Here is a 25,225-nt window from a genome sequence, read left to right as displayed (position 1 = left end):
ACGGTCACGTAATCGTTTTGAAAAAAGTGAACAAAATACGAAACCCACATGAAAAAAATTAATTTTTTAATAATGGACTTTACTTTCTTTTAAAACAATTACGCGACGTTTACGTATTTCACGATTGTATATAAAATTACTTTTAAACAATTAGTACCATTGAGCAACCAGCCTTGTGGTGCGCAACTAAGTAGTTGACAATTAAAAATCGCAACTTATATATAGACTATTTAGCCTTTTCTAAAACTTACAAGACTGATGTTATTTTAAAGATTTGGTACTACCCATCATCCTTGATTCTCTTTTTTTGGTTTTTTTTTTTTAAATTAAGGTTCATGATTTTATTATAATGGGATAAGAATATAATAAAGATGTAGTACGCAACATTTTCAACCGAATTACTGTTATAAACATACTCGTATCTCACTTTTATCATATCTCATCGTAGCATATAGTAGCTTTTTTCATCGTCCTGGATATTTTTTAAAAAATATTTTCCAAAATTAATAGTTAATTCTAAAATATCTAATTATGGCATGGCTCATGGGCTCCACCAACTCACGCATCTTTGAAGCACGTGTAGGGAGATTTTGGTCATCGATTGACACGACACAACCTAGGACTGTACAAAAACCGTCACCGATGTGAACCGATCATCAGAGTCTGGAATCAACAGAGAACAGATTGGCCAACAGCAGAAAAAATATGAAAATCGATGTTAGCTGATTCAATTCCAATTCGAACCGACCGAATATATATATATATATATATTATATGTATATAAAACGATGTCATTTTAGACCTAACGTTTATAAACAATATATATATATATATATATATATATATATATATATATGAAACAGTGTTATTTCGACTAGGGTTTAATAAGCCCACCCCCTCCCCTCCCCTCCCCTCCCTCTTCTTCTTTTACCCGATTATTTTTCTTTCTTCTGAATATCCCTCCTCTCTCATATGGTCACACGCAGCCCCAACGCCCTTTGCTCCCCTCCTTCCCAGCGCCACCGCCGGGAAACCGAAGAACCGACCGAAATCATTCCGACACCGAGATTGCCAGTTTGCTCCCCCTTAACCGGCTAGTTCTAAACCTTTGAAAAATACGTCGGTTTTGACCGAAACCACGCCTATAACGTTGGTTTTCACCCTTAGTGCGGCCTATTAGGACTGGGCTCCACACGACACTTGTTAAACGAGTGATATTAAAGGTAAAAGGCGAGTGGAAACAACCAGCTCCTTTTAAAAAACATTATGAAAATGATTTTTATTGTTTTATTTTAAATCATTATTGAAATGCCTTGAAAACAGCTTCGTTTTATTCTTATTTGTACTTGCTCTTTATAAAAAATAAAAAAAAAAGTGGGGTTTCACTATAAAAGAAATTTTTTTATTACTTTTTCAAGATGAGATCCATTTTTTTTACAAAAAACTTGTGCAAAACTTGTCTATTTAAAAGTTATAGAAATCATTACTCTTGAGTTAATAACTGTTCAGGTGTTAATACATGGCACACTAGAACTATAAATATGTTTCTTAAATAGTTTCTAAGCATGGAAATGGAGCATATGATCCTTTACCATTTTTAGGTCATGTAAAAATGCCAAGCATGAATCTCCTATCTCTAAACATTTTCATCTTTTTCTAAATCCACAAAAGGTGTCGATATGTGTTGGGGGAGGAGCTTCACTCGTTTGTCCCTCTCCTCGCCGATCCTCCTTTAATTTTCATGAGTTAGAAGTTATGGATGTAAAGTTTTTTTATGTTTCTTTCTTTCTTTGAGATGTAAAATTGCCGATCTACTACTTTTCGACCACCTCTTATATACAAGCACCTTACTATAGAATTTTTAAATCACTGATCTACAACGAGTAAGAAGTGGTGTCGAAAAAACTAAAACGGTAGGCGAGTGTGCCTCACGTGCTGCGTATCGCCAGAACTCCAACCGCCATACATGCTGCTCCATTTGGTTCCTAAGCCTCAAATTTTCGATATTTGACCATCTACACTCATTCATATGTTGGTAAAGTTCTTCGTGTCTCTTCTATGCTTGTGAAGTTATGATCGAGTTGATCCTTTGTTTCCACTTATCTAGCTGCTTTTCCTAAAGTTCTAAGTTGATGTACTCTTTCGTCCAAGTTTTATATGGGAGTAGGAGATAACGAACTTCTTTAACCACAACAATCGATTCATAGCTGTCGTAGAAACCTTTAACAGACCTCTTAAAGGGTTGCCAACCAAAACAACCATAGGATTCGTCTTTTCTAGGGGTGTTCATCCGGGTTCCAACCCGGGTCTACTTGGACCGGAACCCGTGTGAATCCGGGTTTCGGATTCTGGGTTCCGAGTTGAACCCTTTCTTTCTTTTTTTTTTTTTTTTTACAAAAGCTTTTTTATTGTTAATTGAACTTCAAATATTTTCTCTCCATTTAGAATTTCAAATCATATTTCTCAATACAACATAAGCCTATAAACAATTAATTAAACTTTTTACCTAATGCATATAAAAATAAAAAAATATTACAAAACACATACAAGATGCAATCAACTACATATTACATTGTTAAACTAATTTGCTAAGAATATTACAAAACACATACATTGCTAAATATTACAAAATTGGCAACTAAATTTGAAAACAAAAGCAAATAAACTTGTTCTTTAGATCATTCTTTGCTAAAAAAATACTGTTCATTAAACACTTTCCAGCATGCATGGCCTACCAATGAATGGTATCATGTATTTTCTCTTGAGCTTTCCCTCTCAGATCCTGAGAAAAAACTATTTTTCCAATCCATAAACCATTAAGAAAGAAGACAATCGATCCATAGAAACCAAAATCATAAATAGTGACAGGCATCCAATCATAAATTCAATTAACAACCTCAAATATTACGATTATATTAGTGAAAACAAGTATTGAAATTCACCACTGGCCACCACAGGTTAAATCACACAAAAAATCAACTTACCTTTTTAATCATTTCACTCTATGATTCCCTGTAACCATTATTATTACCAAAAGAGTTGAATTTATGCTCAATTAATTACTGACAGAGCCTAGAAAGCACCCAAATCTTGACACAGAGCAAAATGCCATGCAAGACAAAAGTAGCACCATTTGTTTGGTAAACGAAAATGAAAATGATCTTATGTGGACCATCAGGTAGAAACCAGATTGAGACTCTCCAATTGTTGATCCATATTTGTCAACAAAATATGAAATTATAGAAATCATGGTTATAGACTTTTACTCATCCATGGACCATGATGTTGCAAGGAACCTAAAAGAACTTGACTAGGAATAGATTAAGTTATATGTACATTAGTTGTTAATCCTTGACTAACTATATAATATTACTAAGAAATATGCAAGGCATCATTGAACGCCAAATCCCACAGTGGCTAGGAAGAAAATATGAAAACCTCAAACTTAAAGGTGATAAGCTTTTATCTATATCATGGAAAGAAGAGTGAAACAAGTAGATTTCCCCGTTAACCTCTAAAATAATAAATGCATTTTCCTATCAAAACTAGTAAACACATTTCACTTATATGGTTTGAATTATAAACCCGTGGACTTCATTCAAAAGCTCATGCATAGAGAATATGAAGACAATAAGCACGTAATTCAAACACCTCCCCCTCCCCAAAAGAAAATACCACTCCCTCTGGTGGGAGCCCAGGTGTACATTACATTTGGGATCGAATGCAAGCTCTAATAAAACTCTCTCTTTGCCTATATATACACAGTGTCCCGAGTCTCTTGATCTTTTGTTGTAATATGCTCTATCTTAACATCTTATTACTTTTCAAAAAGGGGAGAAAAACATTTGACACGTAAGTTAAATGATTGGTGGGAGAGAAACACAACTAATTTTTTTTTTTTTTCAAACTCCACCCAGAAACACAACTAATTTTTAAAAAATAATCTAGAAAAATCAAAGATACAACATCCTAAAAACCATTTCTTCCAAATCATAACAAATATTCATTATATATATATATATATATATGTTTTCGGATATAACAGATCTAAACAAATTTAAACAGATATAAACAAATCTTCCAAATAATAATAACCCACAGCTCTAACATTTTGCAGCTAAACAGATCTAAATAGATACTCAAACATTCAAACATATCTAACCCATCAAAATACTCCTCTAACATTCAAACATTCTCATAAAAAAAAACCCAAAATCAACAAAGAGAGAACAAAACAAAGGGAAGAAAGAAAACATACCCAAACAGAAATACGTTCTAATCTCTTGGATCCCAAGTTCAAGCACTTCCACCGTTCGGCATCGCAGATGGCAGAGAGAGAAATAGAGCTGATGAGAGAGTGATTTCGGGAGGGGCTAGGGTATCGCAGAGAAGAGAGAGAGAGAGAGAGAGAGAGAGAGAGAGTAGATGAGAGACTTGTGATTCGAGGCGTGGGGGGCTAGGGCATCTCCGGGATCCGGGTAAGCTGGTAACGAGGCCTTTTATAGCTAAACTCGGGTAACAGATTTGAAACGGGTATCGGGTGTAAAAACTCGCATCCGGGCCGGATAGGCCCGAGTTTTAAAAAGCGGGTACTGGCCCGGGGTTATTCCGAGCCGGAACTCGGTTATCCGGGTTCCAGGCTGGGAAAAAACCCAGCCCATATGATTCGTCTTGACTCTTTTCTTAGAACATAATTTTTTTTATACTTTTTAACACCTAAGATAAGATTTTTTTGAGTGATTATTGAGGTCTCCAACCCTTATTTACGTACTTTAAAATATTGTAATGAAATTAATCACACAAGATAAAGAAATACTAAGCATACGCAGTTAGGCCACATCTGGATATAGAAATAGTTTCATCTCATCATTATAATTTTTCTAAATTTTTATACAAAATATAACAAACAATTCAATTTTTTCACATTCTAAAATAATAATAATATTAAAAAATAATATTTTAATAATATTTTATTTAATTTTTATTTAAAATTATCTCATCTCACTTCTTAGCAAAGGACTAGCTTAACCTACCATGTGGAAAGCCAAAAAAAGATTTATTCAATCGATCAAAGATTATGTTTTAATACTTTAGTTAGTGCGATTTGTTATTTAGATAGAAAGGTTGATTAATTTTTTTTTTTTTTGATCCAATCTTATTAATGGCATACGTGCCAGCTGACAAGTTTGTCACGCCTGCAGCAACGGCCATACTGATGTGCGTTCTAGTTGCCATGTTAAACGGCCACGCACATCCCCAATTACCAAACAAAATCCACTTCAATATTATTTTATTTTACTTTTAAGAAAATTATACATTTACAACTCAAAATGGCGTGGCAAAAAATCCATATTAAACGGCTGAATAATTGTTTAGGTTGATATCATTTGATTTGTGTGAAAACTTTTAGAAAATATTATTTTCATTTTTTTAATAATATTATTAATATGGTACGTTAAATTATAAAATTACTTTTATTTTAAAATATATTTAACATCTTCTTCAAACAAAGGAACAAATCCTTATTTACAATCCAACTCTCCATTGAAAATGTTCTTTAGCCGTAGCACCACCGTTCTTATATGCCACAAATTTTCTAGAATCCCGAGGTTCTATCTTATACTCACCCCCGATTATACTCCTCTATCATACAAAGTCGTGTCAATTTATGATTTCATTTTTATGGAAGAATAGAGCTACATATACTTATACTTGAATCTTTTTATAACTATAACATTTTTATAAAAATTATTGTGATGGCATCCAATCATGCTTCCATTTTTATAAATATTTTCATTTTTCCAAGATTCCAATATGCAATATGAATGGGTGTCCTTCTACAAGTAATTTAAGAAGGTAAAATGACATCATGATAGACACAAAAATATAATGATATGGATATGAAACATTAAATTATAATTCAGTGCATATTTTATAGCTACCAATTCAATCAAAGATTCCCACTTGGAGATCCCATGTAATGCACATGCAACCATGGAGTGGGAATCTTTCTCCAATGCTATTAGTTTAATTTCAATGGATATAGACTCCTCTTGCAAAAGCAGCATCATTAGATTAATTTATTCCCAACAAATTAAATTGTGGGTTGGGAGAAAATTAACAAAATAAATAAATAAATAAAATGTATTTCATGGTTAGAAAATTACAAGAGTAATGTTAAATACAATCATGAATTGTGAAAGTGTCGCGCACTCTTTTTGAAAAAGAATAGAATCTACCATTAAAAAATTATTATGTTCATATAGGTTCTATATTTACTCACTTTTTAAAAATAGAATACATAATACTTACGCACTCTATGACTACAAATATCATTTTTCAAAAACTACAAACAATGCTTTTATACATATAAAAAGCAGAACAACTAGAGGGTCAGATATGAATAACAAATGAGCAGTGCTACTCTGCCGCTTGAGTAGCACCGCTCCAAGTGACCATTAGGCCAAACTGATATTTTTATTTTATTTTATTTTTTTAATTATATTTTTATTATTATTTTAAAAGATTTTAAAAAATATAAAATAATATCAATATACTAATAGTTATTTCTTTACTCATTAGGTAAAAAAAAAAATTAAAATTAAAATAAAAAAAGTGTCAAAATAAAATGTCAAAGTAGCATTTTCCATAACAAATATACTATTAGTATATTATGTTCATATAGGTTCTATTTCACTAATAGGGAAATAGATAAGATGTTACAGAGAAAGGACTAAGAAAATCTTTGATGATTTCACCGTATATATTGACTAAAGAAAATTTCTGGATGGTATCATGCATCGAGCCGAATTCTCCAAAGAATTTCTTTCTAATTGTTCTGAAAATTGTCAAGAATTTAACAAACAGTAAGTACTGTCCTTGTGAAGTTGATGCACAAAAAATAAACTTGACGATACTGTAACCAAAACGACGAAGAAGTAGAGAGAATTATGGAAAATTGGTTCAACATGTGTGGGCGTGGCAAAGAGGTCTCTTTCCAAGACCCAATTGGCAACTGATAATGCGCCTCTCCCGATCCCACTGCTTAATTTCTTTCTCTGTTTTGTTTTTTGTTTTTTTGCTTTTGATTACTTTATGTCTTTATCTAATCAAACAATTTCCGTTTCATCCCTTCTCTCTATGCTCCAAAAAGCTTTCAACTTGGGGTACATTTTCGCGAAATTTTCCATCTCTCTGTGTCTGGGATCATCCGAAAGCACTTTCAGAATTTCCTGTCACAAACCGCAATCATTCTGCCACTTCTATTTATACTTTTCAGCACCAAAAGAAAAAGCACGTCCATTCTGCTCTGGAAACCCGGTTTCCTCCTATACATACATATACTTAGTATATATGTATTTATATAGATATATATATTTCTCAAGACGTTAGAGATTATCGCCATTTTTGATCCGCCAAAGTTATTATTTTTTATCCAGCTACGTTAGACAATCATCTTAGAAAGACTCACACTTCTCTGTATGATCCGCTACCTCTTCGTCTCCAGCTACATTTAGAGACGTCCGCCAAGTTTATTGGCCGTTCAATGTTCCTTTTCCTTTCTTCTGCATTAGATTCAGTTTTGGCTAGAAATTAAGTCTTTATTCGTTAGTTCAACCCCCAAAAGTTTCTATCTTTGCTCTAAGACTCCTTTTGCCGTTTCTGGCTCCACCTTTTGCTTCTTTTGTTTTTCCTCACCACCACCTTTTGTTGTTGTTTTTAATTTATTTCCTGTTGATCTAGACGCTAGAGTTCCAGTTTAAATTATTAAGGTGATTGGAGTTTCTGGGACATTGAAATTTCTCTCGGTTTGATCTGGGTGGGTTTTGAGTGTGAAATCAAGGCCTTAGATGCGCCATTCGTTTATTGCTTTAAAGGATTTTAATGCTTTGATGCCAAGATGCAGCGTGACCAGAGAAGAAAGGTAAATTTACAGCTTCTGTGTACATTTACTTGTATTATTGGTTCAAGTTCGAGTGAGTATTGAAGATTCAAGAAATGCTTTTGTATTTCTTGTATCTACTTTTAAATGGAATCAAATCGCTCTCGTTCGACGGGAATTTTTTTTTCTTATGCAGTTCATTAATGTATTCTAATTTGTATGGTCCATTTTTAACGGGATGCTTTTTATATTGCGGGTATGATTCGCGAGGATGGAACAGAAAAACCTGTACTGTTCATTGTTCAGCTTCTATGCCAGATGCTATGCCATTGCAGTTTCGTGGGAGGTCCCACTAGTTTACTCGTCATATGAAAATTGAATGGTTTACACTTTTTAATTTTGTTTTCTTTTTAAGGATTAGTTTGGGATTGAAAGTCTGGCGTGAGAATTTTTTCTTTTTTTTTGCAAGGCAAATTTCGAGGAGGGCATTTTAGCCCAGTTTAGGAGGGGATTACATATATAGATTTTTGGACTTTGGTTACCTTTTTATAGATTCGTTATCTTACTTACCTTTTTATTTGGGCCATGGAAATAAGCAACCTCTAATATCATGTTCTTATCCTCTCTCTCTTCCTTTTCAAAATTGTCAGTTCTGAAGTTACTATGGGATCTTGAAATTCTATTTCTTGCATTGTTCTCATTGTGAGAACCAGCAATGATGTTCTTTTAGTGATTGACTGAGTCGTGCTCCCTTGTCATCTAGTTCTGCTGTGGTTTCACAGTTTATAACAGTTATAATTCCTTCACCAAGAAGGGGCGAAAAACAGCTGACATTGTCTTATAGATCACTTATGAAGCATTCTAGTAATCAATTTGATGAGGTTGAGCATATTGGGGCAGACATTTCTTCTGATACTTACATTACATCAAGCGTGCAAGTTAAGTTAAACTGTAGGTGTCGTATTATAGAATGCCTGATGCCAAATCAGTTATTGCATACTAAGTCTGATGACCATTAATAGTCTTTCATTGACCATTTCCTCTCTAGGTAAACTATTATGTGGGCTATCAGTGTTAAATCTTGTTGGTAGTAGGCATGTTTATAGTCAGCGGTACATATGTCAAACTGTTGTAAATTGGGTTTAGCAGAGGCATATTTTTAATCAAATTATGTTGCAGATCATATAACTACATTTTTCTATTTCTGCTGGTGATCAAATTGTATGATTGAATGTGGTGATGCAGTCATCGGTGGATGTGGACTTTTTCACGGAATATGGTGAGGGGAGCAGGTACAGAATTGAGGAAGTAATTGGAAAAGGAAGCTATGGCGTTGTTTGCTCTGCATACGATACACACACTGGAGAGAAGGTCGCAATTAAAAAAATAAATGAAATCTTTGAACATGTCTCTGATGCAACTCGAATCCTTCGTGAGATTAAACTTCTTCGACTTCTGCATCATCCTGACATTGTGGAGATCAAGCACATCCTCTTACCTCCATCCAGGAGGGAGTTCAAAGATATATATGTTGTTTTTGAACTCATGGAGTCTGATTTACACCAGGTTATTAAAGCAAATGATGATTTGACGCGAGAACATTATCAGTTCTTTCTTTATCAACTTCTTCGTGGCTTGAAGTATATACACACAGGTCATAATCCTATAGTTTAACTGTAGTGATTTTACTAGCTACATGTTTCCAACATGGTTACATTTTGGATATAGCATATGCAAATGTATATACCACAAAGGGGTTACTAATTGTTCCAAGACTGATATATATTTTTCTCTTTAATGTTTGATTGTCTTGTAGCAAATGTCTTTCACCGTGATCTAAAACCCAAAAATATCTTAGCAAATGCTGACTGCAAACTCAAAATCTGTGACTTTGGTCTTGCAAGGGTAGCTTTTAATGATACACCCACTGCTATATTCTGGACGGTAATTTTCTCCCCCCAAGAAAACAAATTAACTACTGTGATTTTTATGGAATTGGACTTGTGGAAATTATTATGTATTTAGTCACCAAGGGCTAGTACTTAGCCAATATCTATATCAAATTGATTATTTTAATAATCATGGATGCAGGACTATGTTGCAACACGTTGGTACAGGGCTCCTGAATTGTGTGGATCCTTTTTTTCAAAGGTGCAAGAATTATACCTCATTGCCTTTGCTTGGAAGCTGCATAATCTCACCTCAGAGATTCTGATTTTTCTTCTGTTGCATTTATGGAGTCATTACCATCCCTTTATATCGTTAAAGTCTTCTGTCCAATAATTTGTTTTCATCATTTCATTCTTGTTGCTCCCCTTTTCAAGCGAGTTTTGTGAACTATATAACATGTACATTTTTTTATGTCCGTCCCATCCAATGAATAACACTTTTATCTATCTTGCACCCTCTTCTTGCCTTGCCTGGCTTCTTAGCCTCTTTCTTAATGTTTAGAGCAAGAAGCGGAACTACAAGATGCTTCACTTACTAGTCACGTTTGTGTTATACAATTTGGATTGCTTCTACTCTGGATTGGACTTTGTTGAACATATTTTTTGCTTTAGAGCTATGATCTGGAACATTTTTAAGAACCACATTTGAGATAGATTTAAAGTAATTATAGTAAATTGTACAAGAAACTCAACCAAATGTTCGTATTTAGTAAATTGGGTACATGGCATGTGTTTGGAAAGATTAGGTATAAAATGTGCACGCTGTTGGAAAAATTGGTAAGACTAGTGAACTTGCTTTATAATCCCATGAAATCATAGCTTAAACAACCAATGAGAAGAACACCTAAGCTCAAGCTCCCATCTGTTGAGGCAATTACTCTGAAGGGTTTATGAAAAGCACTTCACAGTTTTCTGATTATCCTCTCAATGATTTGACAAGCTTTTTTAGCCAAGGTTTTACCCATATAGTTTATTTCCCCTACAATCCTAATACCAAGGATTTTCAATTCGATCAATTCCTGAAAATCACCTTACCTGTAGTTCCTTCTGAAATGATATTATGAATAGATTATTACCTGCTGATAGTTTCATATATATTTTGCAATCTCAATGTCCTCCTCTCCTGAGCATAAAGTGTTTTGTTTCCAGTATACACCAGCAATAGATACATGGAGCATTGGATGCATCTTTGCAGAACTTTTGACTGGAAAACCTCTTTTTCCTGGAAAAAATGTCGTTCATCAATTAGATCTGATGACTGATCTGTTGGGAACGCCATCTGCTGAAGCCATTGCCAGGGTTTGTTTCTCATTCTTGACATGGATTTGAATCCGTTATTGGTTCTGTTGCATGTCTTTATCCATAATGATTATATCTACCTAACTGTTGGTATTACCCAAATAGGTACGCAATGAGAAGGCTCGGAGATACTTAAGCAGCATGAGGAAGAAGAAACCCATTCCCTTTTCCCACAAGTTCCCAAATGCAGATCCACTTGCACTCCGTTTATTAGAAAAAATGCTGGCATTTGAACCCAAGGATCGACCTACTGCTGAAGAGGTAAAAATTTTCATTCCTCTTCTCTTGCTCTTTAGAATCCATCTTTCCTTCTCAGAGAGCATAATGTGTTTCGTGTTGTCAGGCTCTTGCTGATCTATACTTTAAGGGCTTGGCCAAGGTAGAGAGGGAGCCTTCTGCTCAACCAGTTACAAAGATGGAATTCGAATTTGAGAGACGAAGGATAACAAAAGAAGATGTACGAGATCTTATATACCAAGAGATTCTGGAGTATCATCCAAAGATGCTGAAAGAGTACTTGGAGGGAGCAGAGCCAACAAGCTTTATGTATCCAAGGTATTCCTTTCTAAAGTTGGTATGAACCCCCCAACCCATATTTTGTTGTCTTGCAAACAAATTTCATACCATCATATTGATCTCCTTGCCTATGGCCATGACGGTTAGATCACATACTTATTTTGAGATATTGGGCCTTTCTTTTTTTATGCTTAAGGTTTATTGTTAAACGTACCTTGGTTCTACTTTTACAATTTAAATGCACATGCCTTTAACATCCTGGCTTTGTTTGATTTTTCTAAATTGAATTTACTATGGAATGTGAATTCGGCTAAATTGTTTTCTGGTTGGTGATTCTAGAACATAATTCGATTAAATTTATATTGATAAAAATTATGGGACTCAGGGCCTCCAAAATGAATCCAAATGCAAAGATGCTATGGCACCATACTGTGCTCAGAATATTTTCAAGTTTGCACTAATTTGTCAATGGTGACCTAAGTTCAATTTGAATATTTTTTTCCCTCATGCAGTGTTGTTGACCATTTTAAGAAGCAATTTGCTTATCTTGAGGAGCATTATGGAAAAGGCAGTCCTGTTGCTCCACCTGAGAGGCAACATGCATCATTACCCAGGTGCATTGCTAAAATCCCTTTTTTGGGTGTTTCTCATATTTCCTCCTAAATCCTTCTGTGGGGCTGCCTACTATCCATATTTTGCTTTGTCTAGTCTGATAAAGGGGTTGTACCTGCAGGCCATGTGTATTATATTCAGATAGTGCAGTACAAAATTCAGCAGAGGTTGCAGATGATCTCTCCAAGTGTTCCATCAAAGAAATTGAGAGGTCACATACGGACCGGACTTGTGGGATTCCTATGACACAGCTTCCACTACAAGTTCCTCAAAGTATCCAAGGTGTGTATTCTGTAGCTGTTGCGTATCATTTACATCTTTTTGTAATTACTTCCTTGTTTGCTCTCTCTTTTGAGTGGAATGGTGTTATAAAAGTGTGTGAACGAGTATTCTGGTAAGATTCTCTTCATTCTTGTTCTCCCATGCTTGACAAATACTTGCACACGAGTTTCTTCCATCTCTTTTGGTTTTTATTTTTCTTTAATATTTTGGATTTGTGTTTTACTAAATATGCAAGCAACAAAATGTAGATAATGCTGGAATACAGCTGTCATAGGCCTCCCATCTTACGTGTTGCAGTTTAAACTCAACTCAGCTTAGTTTTGATCTGATATAAATTGCACTCGGGTTCATGGATCTCTTCAACATCTTTTGAGGATCAATTCATATTAGAGGACTGAGCTTAGCTTATAATACAATTATCTTACAGAAGCATGTGTGCTGACATGATGGTGATGGAAGTGTTGAACTGATAACTCCAATCCTCAATCTGGAAGGCGAAATTTAACGGTGCACCCAGAAGTCTTAGATGCATTAAATAATCCTAAAAATCCTGTCTTGAATCCACACCTTTGCATTCTGCTTCTGATTTAAGGTGTTTATGTATAATCCTATTTACTAGGCTTTGTTGGATTTGATTCATAATTTTTTCTCCTTAGTTTATACCGATACATACAGATTTATACAGTTAAGAATACGTTTGTACTTGAATACATTTCTGATAAGCTAGCTCACTACTTCAAAGCTGTAACTTTAAAATTGCTGCTCTCATTTCTTGTCCCACCTCTGGTTCTCACATAACCTTAGACCATGTATACTCAGCTTATATTAATACATAGTGTACCAACTCTGATTATGAATGTACTACCCTGCAGGAGTTTCTGCAAGGCCTGGGAAAGTTGTTGGTGCAGTGTTGCGGTACAACTGTGGAGTGGCTGCAACAGCCGAAACTCTTGAACAGCGGAGAATGGTTAGAAATCCAGCTGGCAGGACCCAATATACAGTTTCAAACTGCTCATATCCAAGAAGAAACCCGCCCTGTAATAATGATAGGGGTGCAGATGATGGGGTTGAAAGCTCTAATGGGCTGCAGCCAAAGCCTCAGTACATATCAAGGAAAGCTGCTGCTGCACAAGATGGACCTGGGGGTAACTGGTTTTGATTCGGTGATGTTCATTTTGTGCTGATCTCCTGCCTGCTTGATATTATCCTACTGATTTTGTGGGATAATGAATCACTCCTGATCCCAGATTGATCTGCACAATTAACTCTCCAGCTTCGACAACATAATTCCATCGGTGTTATGAACTTGCATAGGTGCTTGGAAAGTGGAACATTCATCGGTAAAGTGGCTGCTACAAGTTGCAATTTGCATTGATATTTTTACATTTTCATGGGGTTCACGGGCACTCTTGTCCTTGTACTTGCTCTCTGATTCATAGCAGAAACCAAGATATGGCAGATGCGCATAGTCATGGATAGGAGAAGGCAAAGCTATCGATTGACTTCCAAGTCAATTTCTTTTGCTCTCATTCTTTGCAAGGAAATTAATATTTTCTTTGGTTCTGCATAACTGTAGGTTGTATAATTTGATCTTAGCTTTTGTACTCCAAACAGGGATCTTTATTCACTAAAACATCTTGAGCAGTGAAATTTGTTGCAATAACTGGATATAGTGATATTTTTCTATAATACACATTTAGTACCCGTCTGTATTTGCATTTACATTGCTGCTTCTTCATGAGCCAATTTTAGAAAAGAAATGCCTGATAAATGCATCAAGTGGGGAATCGACCTTTTTTTTTTTTTTTTTTTATCATTATTATTCACAAAATACTTCAGAATATATCTCAAATACTTCAGAATATATCTCTACTCAAATGACGTGAAATTTAAATAAAATAATTTTTTTTTTTTGCTGATCAAATTATACCGAACACAATTAAGATAAAAGCTTTGGAAAGGGTGCAACATTTATGTGATTTTAATACCAGTCTTGCTACAGGCAACAAGGGTGGGAACCCCCGGAGAATCGACTTGCCACGAATATTAAAAAAAAAGAAGTGAGAAATCGACTAAAACATAAAAAATGGAGGGAAATTTCGTCTTCGTCTTCATCTTCTTTCCCTTTTTCAAAATAGATTGGGTCATCCCCCTCCACTAGAACTTGCTCCTCTACATTCATTGTAATTTTTGTTATGGGTATTCTTTTCAAAACAGATTGGGTCAAACCCCTTCTTCAAAATAGATTTCTTGTTCTTGTTCTTAACCTCAGCCACACATAAGAGAAGAGACATTCTTCAGACTTTGCCAACCCATATGCATTTCACTTTCTTGAAACCCATTTTCCAAACATTCAAAACAAAACCAAAAGAATCTCAAAACAGAGAAAATATTGTTAACATCATCGTAAACAAGCAAATATTTCATTTCAAAAGCACAAATCTCATTCGTTTGATCTAACAGAATTACAAAATATAATCCATTCCTTACTTATCTACCAAGACGCTTTCTTAATGCCATTGAGAGAGCACCTCATGAGGCCAATTCATAAAAAACGACACAATACCAAAAATCATAGATCGAAATGAAGAGAGAGAGGGAGAATAAAATTTTTTATTGCACCGATTACGCACGAGTTCCCTAGCCAGTTGGAAAAAGGGAGGCATCAACTAACTGATGTGTGCATTAACAGTTTTTCCTAGTTATCATAACTAGGCAAAACTCCAACCTCTTATTTTTGCCACTTTGCCCTCAATTGGTTTCCAACTAAGTAAGGGCAAAATGGTAAAAATAAGAGTTGCTCTGATTCACTCCGGGTTGGGGCATACTTACCCTAAGGTCATGGTAGTACCTTAGAATGCCGGCGAGTAAAAAATTTCAACCTCTTATTTTTGCCACTTTGCCCTCAATTAGTTTCCTACAAAGCATTGCCAAAATGGTAAAAATAAGAGTTGCTCTGATTCGCCACGGGTTGGGGCATACTTACCTTAAGGCCATGGTTGTACAATAGGACGCCCGCGAGCAAGAAACGCCAACCTCTTATTTATGTCACTTTGCCCTCAATTGGTTTCCTACAAAGCATGAGCAAAGTAGTAAAAATAAGAGTTGTTCTGATTCTCCCCGGGTTGGGGCATACTTACCCTAAGGTCATTGTTGTACAATAGGATGCCCGTGAGCAAGAAACACCAACATCTTATTTTTGCCACTTTGCCCTCAATTAGTTTCCTACAAAGCATAGGTAAAGTGGTAAGAATAAGAGTTGCTCTGATTCGCCACAAGTTTGGGCAAACATACCCGAAGGTCGTGGTAGTACCAAAGGTAGCCCGCGAGCAAAAAATTCTAATCTTTTATTTTTGCCACTTTGCCCTCAATTGGTTTCCAACTAAGCAAGAGCAAAATGGTAAAAATAAGAGTTGCTCTGATTCGCTCTGGATTGGGGCATACTTACCTTAAAGTCATAACTTATGCTCTTAATACCAATACATTTTGAACCTACTGTTCAATCAGCTCCCAACACCTGTAGAGTGTTCACTCATTTATTCAAGTGAATGAATAATGTTATTTGTAACACAACACCATTGATGCGATATCCATATATTCAAAGTTATATTTCGTTTTTGAAACTTACATCCTAAAATATATTTACTTTTACAGTATTAAAGTGGTAATGTACATATTGTTATCCAATATTTATTTCTATTGACTATAAAACAAAGAGAGATGCTTTTCTTCATCTTTTTGTTGATATATTTTAAGAGAAATTATATTTGTAGTCGTGAGTGCGTAAATACATGTAATCTTTTCGAAAAAAAAGTGAGTAAATATAAGATCCAAATAAAAAAAAATTAATTTTTTAATAATAGATCTCACTCTTTTTCAAAATGATTGTATGGTACTTGCACACTTCACGTTTGTATCTAGCATTGCTCATATTTTAAATTATTTTTTTATTTAAATAGTTGATTTTTAAATTATTTAAAACTTGTATATCAATTATCGTGATTGACAAGCAATGTGACTGACAAGCAATGTCAAGGCCTAGTTTGGGTACTGAGGTCTTGAGAGAATATCTTACTATTATAGATTATTTTATTATTACTTTTCACATATTTTTCACTATTATTTAATATTTTATCATTATTATTCACAGAATATCTCAAAATACCTTCCTATCCAAATGGTGTGAAATTTAAATAAAATAATTTTTTTTTTTTTTTTACTGATCAAATTATACCAAACACAATTAAGATAAAAGCTTTGGAAAGGGTGCAACATTTATGTGATTTTAATATCAATCTTGCTACAGGCAACAAGGGTGGGAACCCCCAGAAAATCGACTTGCCACGTATATTAAAAAATAAGAAATGAGAAATCGACTGAAACATAAAAAATGGAGGGAAATTTTGTCTTCATCTTCTTTCCCTTCTTCAAAATAGATTGGGTCATCCCCCTTTACTAGAACTTGCTCATCTACATTCACTGAAATTTTTGTTATGGGTATTCTTTTTAAAACAGATTGGGTCATCCCCCTTTTTTATAACAGAATGCTTGTTCTTGTTCTTAACCTCGGCCACACATAAGAGAAGAGCCATTCTTGAGACTTTGCCCCTCACTGGTCAGCTTGCCAACTCATATGCATTTAACTTTCATGAAACTCATTTTCCAAGCATTCAAAACAAAACCAAAAGAATCTCAAAACAGAAAAATTATTTTTAACATTACCGTAAACAAGCAAATATTTCATTGAAAGCACCTCAGGAGGCCAATTCATAAAAAACGACACAATACCAAAAATCCTAGACCGAAATGAAGAGAGAGAGGGCGAATAAAATTTTTTATTGCACCATTATGCGGGAGTTCCCTAGCCGGTTGGAAAGAGGGAGGCATCAACTAACTGATGTGTGCATTAACAATTTTTCCTAGTTACCATAACTTCAATCGAAAATTAATAATTAAAAAAGTCTTATTAGAAGTGAGTTCATGCTCTAAATTACGCATGATATTAACATGTAAGATATAATGAAATGATATGAATTTTTTTTTAATTAAAAAAATCATTGATACGTGATTTGACATATTACAATTTAGTACGCCAAATCACTAATAATTATCAAAGCCAATTATTTCATCATTGAAAAATCATTAGACGGTAGGAAATGATTAGGCCATCATGCGCCAGCTATGATGAAATTTAATAAGCTTTGAAGACTCAGCCAATGGCATTTTTATTTATTTTTAATTAATAATGAGATCCAGATAATCCTTTGTATTGCTCGTGTTTTATCCTTATTAAAAGACAGCACGCAAGAGAAACGTTGTCCCCTAGAAGCCATGAGTAGTTGTTCTGTGGGACCAGACAGGGCCGATGCCACGTGTATGGTCTGACTGGACCAGAAAAAATGAAAGATAGAAGGAACACACACTTCAAAGACATAGTTGACTGAACCATTTACGTGTAAGACTAAAAAACGGTAGGGTTTTGGGACCATTTGAGCCTTCTTTAACTTGACTCTAGTGACAACTGAACCCATCTTATGCAAGTTAAAGCTAAAAACTCACTTTCGGGATTCTTAATTTAGTATTTAATTTTAAATAGAATAGTATTAGCTATAATTTTAAACCTCTTTTGATTATACAGTTAAAATAAAATGAGATGAAATAATTTATAAATAATAATAAAATTATTAATTAAAATTCAATAGATAATATCAAAATAGATGATTATACAAATTTTATACATTTTTAAAAGGAAATTAACTAAATTTTTTATTTGAAATTTGTGTCATAATTTTAATAATTTTTCAATAATGGTGTTTAGGTATTTTTGCTTGAAATATTATTGAGAAATTATTTTTCTAAAGAAAAGAGAAACGTGGATCCGACAAGAAAAACACCTACGAGGAAGCGAGTCAAACAGACTTTTACGCTACTCGAAACGTGAGCCCCAAGTATATTTTGGTTTTCATCTCATCTTTATAAACACCAGTTTTCCATTCCTTCCGGGACATCTCAAACCAAAACAGACAAATTCTCTCTACAACTTTGAATCTATAAGCCCACAACTGCAAAATCTTTCTAAGGATTCGACCCAGTTCATCTCAAAGAAAGGAAGAGTTTAGTTTCCAAGCTGGTTTGGAGAACCAGCCAACAATGAATCGTGGAAATTCTGCTCATGGTGATGGAAGCATTCATCTGCAGATTGCTGAGTCTCAGAAGGTCGGCGAAACTTTCAGCTCGGGTACCACAATTTTTGCACCCCAGAGCAGCATTGGGAAGAGAGAGTACAGCAGCAATGCAGATTCTGTTTCTCCGGCAATACCAGCAGTTCGTGCACCGGAAAAGAAGCTTACTCTCTTTGCTCTCCGTCTTGCAGTTCTTGAGAAAGCAGCTACGGGCCTTGGAACTCTAGGGTTCATCTGGGCAACGGTCGTTCTTCTGGGTGGTTTCGCTATCACTTTGGATAAAACCGACTTCTGGTTCATCACCATCATCCTTGTGGTTGAAGGAACTAGAATATTCAGCAGGAGCCATGAGCTTGAATGGCAGCACCAAGCCACATGGTCTATCGCAGATGTTGGAATCAACGGTTTTCTGAGGTCCAGCTCGCACTTCCTGATCGGAACTTTGAAGTCAATATTCCATCCAGTGCGTGTTCTGCGGGAAAGAAGTCAACGCACAAGAGATTCAACAGAAACAAATGATGCAGCAAGACCCGGATTAAGGGATCGCCAAAGAATGCCCACTAGGAGATGGGCAAGTTCAGATGTTCCTTTTCTACCGTTTTCTCAGTGGGTTTTCCTCTCCAGAAATGTCAGCAAGTTTCTCTATTGGCTCCAACTTCTATCTGCAACAGCCTGTGTTGTCCTCTCATTGATGAAGCTCGTCAAGCACAACTATGGAGAGGTTGGAAAAGAAGATACGGATAAGAGGAATCGGAAATCTGCTCTGAGCATTTTCTATGCCTTGGCATTAGCGGAGGCGATGTTGTTTCTAATTGAGAAAGCTTTCTGGGAGTGGAAGGTCAGCTACTGTGGACTATTGGATGAAGTGAATAAGGAGTGCGAGTTCGGAATTACAGGTATGGTCTCCATTAAAAGGTTCTTCTATGATGCCTATTCAAGATGTGTAAACGGAAGCATTTTTGATGGCTTGAAAATGGATATGGTTACTTTTGGTATGGATCTTTTGGATTCAAATTCCCCTGATGAGCAGCTCATCGGAGTTAGAATACTTCAACAATTTGCATTGAATGAGCGGTTTTCTGATGATACCCTCCAAAAAATAGGGATAAATTTATCTGTGATAGAGAGATTAGTAGAGATGTTGAATTGGACAGATCCACAAGATGAAGAGATCAGGCGATCAGCTGCAGAAATATTGTCAAGTCTAGCAGGCAAAAAGCAGAACTCCCTTCGGATTGCTGGCATTCCTGGTTCCATGGAATCAATATCATCTTTGCTCCAAACCAACAGAAGCTGCAATGATACAGCTGACGAAATCAGCGAGAAGAAAATCGTCATTGACCATGCAAATTACGGATTCTGGACCTTTAATGATTTAGGACTTCGTATTTTGAAGAAACTTGCACGTGATCATGATAACTGTGGAAAGATTGGAAATACAAGGGGTCTCCTACCAAAGATCATAGATTTTACTCATACTGAAGAAAAGCTGTTGAAGGATGAAAATGTTGCAGCATCTCAGATTCTGACTGTGAAACGATCCTTGCAAGTGGTGAAGATGCTGGCAAGCACAACGGGTGCCACAGGAAAACATCTCCGAAGAGAAATTTCCGAGATTGTTTTTACCATCAGCAACATTAGAGATATTCTTCGGTATGGAGAAACACACCAAATGCTGCAAAAACTTGGCATTGATATTTTAACTAGTCTCGCACTGGAAGAGGATGCATCCGAGAGGATTGGGGGCACAGGTGGAGTTCTTAAAGAAATGTTTAACATTTTCTTTAAAGAGGGAATGCAGGAGAGTCAAAATGATGTAAGAATTGCAGCGGGAGAAGCACTAGCAATGCTGGCTTTAGACAGCAGAAGTAATTGCTATCGCATTTTGAAGCTGCATGTACAAGAAAGACTTGTAGGAGCACTGGAAATTCCATTGCTTCGTGTAAATGCAGCAAGAATTCTAAGAAATTTATGCACCTACAGTGGTGATGAATTCTTCAACCACCTAAAGGGAGTAACAGCAGCAGCACCCACAGTTAGTGTTTACTACAATTACTATGAATCCTGCATTTTCTTTCCCATACAAGATTTCACTTTTATCATTCAACACTACAATTTTGATACGTACTTTGAAAAAATCTGAATCCATTTCCCCTCCTATTGCAGGTGCTTCAGGCAATCATGTCAGAAGAGAACAAACTACAGGAAGTGATGCTTGGACTAGCAGCACATGCTTTCAAATTCATGACACCTGAGGAGTCGAGCATCATGTTTGAGAGAGCTGGAATAACTGAGGCTGAATTGGCTGATGAATTAGTCAAGATTCTGAAGAAACACCAATGTCCACCAGTCAAAATTCCAAGAATAAGGAGGTTTGCCATAGAGTTGGCGATATGGATGATGAGAGACAAAGTAACCAATGTACTTATTTTCAAGTATCTGGGAATGGAGAAGGTGCTGGAGGATGTGTTGGAGACCACAGCAGAGCTTGAAAGCTTCAATGTTTTCTCCGGTACTGTCGGACTTAATCGGCACAGCACAACAATCCAATCACTTGTTGAAATTGCTTTGAAGTTGCTGGAGGAGTTGTAAAATTTTGTGTGTTGGATATGGATATCAAATCCATGTCAACTCAAATCTGCAGATAAAATTATCTTGTAAATATGTACACATAAAGTTTCAGGATATTCTTTTTTATCCAAGTAATAAGGATGGAATGTAATCATATCAAGTTATGCCAATAATTGAATCAAAGTTGACTGTGTTGCATTCATTTCCATTGTCTCAGATTCACTAGCCCTCATAGAAAAAGTAAAATGAAGGTGATAGCTGCGTATTTGCTGGCTATTTTGGGAGGGAACATCAGCCCTTCAGCTGAGAATTTGAAAGACATCCTTGGATCCGTTGGAGCTGAAGTTGATGATGATAAGATTGAGCTGCTCCTGTCTGAGGTGAAGGGTAAAGACATTACTGAGCTTATTGCATCTGGAAGAGAGAAATTGGCATCTGTCCCTTCTGGTGGTGGTGGTGCTGTTGCAGACTTGCAGTTGCAGCAACAGGTGGTGGCGGCGGTGCTGCTGCTGCTCCTGCTGCAGCAGAGCCAAAGAAAGAGGAAAAGGTGGAAGAGAAAGAGGAATCAGACGATAATATGGGTTTCAGTCTGTTTGATTGAGATATTAGGATATCATGTTATGTTTCAAGATTACTCCAATTCAGGGCTTGGAAGAAATCACAAGTTCATGTTTCTGCAGGCTGTTTTTTTCTTTTTTTTTTTAATGTTTGGTTCTCTTTTAAGACTGGGAAGTTATAAAGAAATCGTACAGATTAAAAAAAAATTGAATCAAAGTTCTAAAATCTCCAATCGGTTGAACCATGTGCATGTGCGATGAGCAAATGCATCGGTAGAGAGAAAGAGATAGAGAGAGAGTTGGGTGGATGGGGATCCTGAAAATTGTTCCCTAAACATTTGGCAACCAACAAACACTACTGTTGAGTTACTCTAAATTTGAATATAACTGGTTTGAACAAAGTGGTATTCCGGTCAACCTTCTGTATTGGGTATTGGTTTGACATCTAAGCACAAAAAGAAAACCAATCAATCACTAACCTGTGTCCTACTCATTGGTCTTCTAGTACGGAGTTTTGTAATGGCATCTGCTGTACTGCTTGTGGCTGGCTCTGCAACTTATAGAAATCAATGAGATACAAGAAAGGAGCGGTTGCTGAATAAAGATCATGAAAGATATCCGTATTTGAGAGCAAAAGAGAGACTAGGTACTTGAGTCTTGCCTTTAGATGTAGCAGAAGATCCATGGTCATTACCTACTTCATGAACATTTCTCCAACCGCCCTGAGGGTATAGCAACCATTGTGAAGGGTTGTCATTATGAAAGCTGGCTGTTTGAATAACAGAAAAAATACAACCAGATCTATTGGTGTTTACCTTACCAAAGTAATCATCCATAGGATCAAAAAAAGCTCCAGCTACTTCATCCTCTGGAGGTTGCAAAACATTGTCGAAAAATATATTTATAGAATCAAGAGGGCGTGGAGAATTATGGTCACCCTCAAATTTGATAATGTTTTTGTCTCCCTGCGCAAAAAGCATTCATTAAAAGATGAGCCTCACATAGCAAACAATGGATTGAATGGGAAGGTAGGTGGGGGCGTATGAAATCATCATCAATGGCATGCCCTAGTAAAACTGGAACGAAGCAAGAATTTGCCACCTATAGTAAAAGGCAAAAGTGGAGCAGGGTAAACAACAATAAATAAGCACTGAAAAGGATAACATGAAAAGTCATTCCATTTTTTTAACATCATGAATTTGTGAACTTATCCTCACATCTACTTCTTAAATACTTTGCATTCCCTACAAGATTAATTGCTTCCCAATTTCAACATTTATGCATGACCAAATCAAAGAATATAAATTAGTTACACAACCACAAGAGCAATAGCAGGCCAAGTCCAAGAGTTTTTCAAAGGATAAAACTAAGAGCCCACCAACCCAATCTCATTTTCTTGACTCCCAATCTCTTCATTGTTCATTTATTACTCTTCTTGAAACTTGTGTCCAAAAATTAAAGGATGAGGAAGCCCAACTGACGATAAACATGGACAGGGTCTGGAAGTTATCATGCATAAACAAGTTCATGCTTATAACCATTAGGTGACAACCGCCACATATATGGCACTGATTATGACGGCATTGCATTGGCTATGTGTAGTCTCCAATGGGGGAAAAAAATGTCCACTTCTCAAAAGCAAAACCCCTTCCTATTTAGGTCTTGTGGAATTTAAAGAAAACAAACAACTCCATATAAAGTACCTAAGTTGGAACCCATAGTGTATGACCCATTGCAACTGAACTTATTACTGGTCAATCATTGCTCTAGTGTCTACCAGACTTGGTTCAGTATGAGATACACCTTTAAAGCAGACTTGTGGAGTAAGTGCATTCATGGGTTCTCATGCAGCCAAGATGAAGGGGAGGATAGAATGAGATGGGGGAAGGTGATGCAGGAAAAAAATTTCATTATCATCACCCTAAACTGGTTCAAATTTCGTCTCATGGGTGAAATTATTTGGTAATTGCTGGATAGTCAGATTTGGCTATGTTTTAGACAGATTTTTAATTTACAGTTTGGTCATTAACAACTCAATACAGAATAAGTTCATAAATGAATTAGAACTACAATCTCAACTCAGTCAATAACGTATATCATAAACCTCAAATATACCATAGTGTTTCCACTTTGATAGAGTAATTTATTTTGTACAAGTGAAACTTGATCAATCAAAAATAAAAATAAATAAGTTGTCTTTAACCGAGTAGGGCAACTATCCTGAAACTTTCTTGTACATTATGAGCAAAAATATATGAAACAATAATCATAAACTCACAACACTTTTATCAATGTAATCAGAGCAAGAAATACAACCCAAGAGAAAGAAGCAACTCGGTTGATGTGACTAAACCTTAATGGTGTTCAGGTCCATTATGTCAAACTTCGCCTTTTTCTGAATAACTTTTCGCATGTATTGGATCGCAAACTTCACCTAGAATTAGCAAAGAGAGAAAAGATGAAGACATCCTTGGATCCGTTGGAGCTGAAGTTGATGATGATAAGATTGAGCTGCTCTTGTCTGAGGTAAAGGGTAAAGACATTACTGAGCTTATTGCATCTGGAAGAGAGAAATTGGCATCTGTCCCTTCTGGTGGTATTGGTGCTGTTGCAGTTGCAGCAACAGGTGGTGGCAGCGGTGCTGCTGCTGCTCCTCCTGCTGCAGCAGAGCCAAAGAAAGAGGAAAAGGTGGAAGAGAGAGGAATCAGAAGATAATATGGGCTTCAGTCTGTTTGATTGAGAAATTAGGATATCATGTTATGTTTCAAGATTACTCCAATTCAGGGCTTGGTAGAAATCACAAGTTCATGTTTCTGCAGGCTGTTTTTTTTTTTTTTTTTTTTTTAATGTTTGGTTCTCTTTTAAGACTGGGAAGTTATGAAGAAATCTTACAGATTAAAAAAAAAAAAATTGAATCAAAGTTCTAAAATCTCCAATTGGTTGAACTCTTGTTGCCCCATTTTCCAATATAATTGTAGTTTTCTTTTCCAGCTATTTTTTTTTTTTTTTTTTGACTAAGATAAAGGTTTTATTAATAATAAAAGATGATGAACAGGAAGTATACAAGAAATACACTCAACTATCAGAAGGAAAAAGTGGTAGAAATCCTGAAAGATAGAAACAGAGAGAGCAAGGCACAGGACCTGGATCAATTGAATTCCCATCCTGGTAGGATTTAAAAAATAAAACTACAGCCTTTCAACTAAAACCAATATAATTCCCTCACCATTAGCTGGAAGACCATAAGCAGCACCCGCCTCAACTCCTCCACCATATAATCAAGTGCATTTGCAGCTTGAGGAAGGAATGCCTGCTCTATCCACAGTCAAAGATCCTCTAGCTTCCCTCAGTGATTCCCTCCATACACTACCCTTA

General features: G+C 35.8%; 2 protein-coding genes, 1 long non-coding RNA gene and 1 pseudogene across 3 annotated transcripts; 3 read left to right on the top strand and 1 right to left on the bottom strand.

Annotated features, from left to right (window-relative positions):
- Positions 1-7,116: 7,116 nt before the first annotated feature.
- On the top strand, positions 7,117-14,264 carry LOC109005905 (mitogen-activated protein kinase 15-like). Its single transcript, XM_018984996.2, has 10 exons — positions 7,117-7,924; positions 9,128-9,536; positions 9,699-9,826; positions 9,974-10,033; positions 10,981-11,130; positions 11,236-11,391; positions 11,474-11,685; positions 12,159-12,260; positions 12,380-12,540; positions 13,413-14,264. The coding sequence occupies exons 1-10, from the start codon at positions 7,901-7,903 to the stop codon at positions 13,697-13,699; spliced, it is 1,689 nt and encodes a 562-aa protein (XP_018840541.1). The 5' UTR covers positions 7,117-7,900; the 3' UTR covers positions 13,700-14,264.
- Positions 14,265-18,516: 4,252 nt separating this feature from the next.
- LOC109005904 lies at positions 18,517-21,495 on the top strand. The gene is made up of 2 exons (XM_018984995.2): positions 18,517-20,757; positions 20,889-21,495. Exons 1-2 carry the CDS (start codon positions 18,691-18,693, stop codon positions 21,312-21,314), a joined length of 2,493 nt encoding a protein of 830 aa, XP_018840540.1. The 5' UTR covers positions 18,517-18,690; the 3' UTR covers positions 21,315-21,495.
- On the top strand, positions 21,335-24,729 carry LOC109005906 (annotated as a pseudogene).
- Positions 22,296-24,284, bottom strand: LOC109005907. The gene is made up of 3 exons (XR_001998537.2): positions 24,204-24,284; positions 22,666-22,951; positions 22,296-22,572 (listed from the first exon to the last, which is right to left on the bottom strand). It is a non-coding gene; the product is annotated as an uncharacterized LOC109005907 (long non-coding RNA).
- Positions 24,730-25,225: the final 496 nt, after the last annotated feature.

The sequence above is a fragment of the Juglans regia genome, chromosome 12, assembly GCF_001411555.2.
Source record: "Juglans regia cultivar Chandler chromosome 12, Walnut 2.0, whole genome shotgun sequence".
Taxonomy (NCBI): domain Eukaryota; kingdom Viridiplantae; phylum Streptophyta; class Magnoliopsida; order Fagales; family Juglandaceae; genus Juglans; species Juglans regia.
This window is presented reverse-complemented; position numbering and strand designations above follow the sequence as displayed.

Bases quoted from the DNA above. Each gene is read 5' to 3' on its own strand.
- LOC109005905 (XM_018984996.2), top strand. From the start codon at position 7,901: ATGCAGCGTGACCAGAGAAGAAAG. The intron at 9,537-9,698 runs GTCATAATCCTA...ATTGTCTTGTAG, and splicing joins CTTGAAGTATATACACACAG to CAAATGTCTTTCACCGTGAT. The intron at 10,034-10,980 runs GTGCAAGAATTA...TTTTGTTTCCAG, and splicing joins GTGGATCCTTTTTTTCAAAG to TATACACCAGCAATAGATAC.
- LOC109005904 (XM_018984995.2), top strand. From the start codon at position 18,691: ATGAATCGTGGAAATTCTGCTCATGGTGATGGAAGCATTCATCTGCAG. The intron at 20,758-20,888 runs GTTAGTGTTTAC...CTCCTATTGCAG, and splicing joins TAACAGCAGCAGCACCCACA to GTGCTTCAGGCAATCATGTC.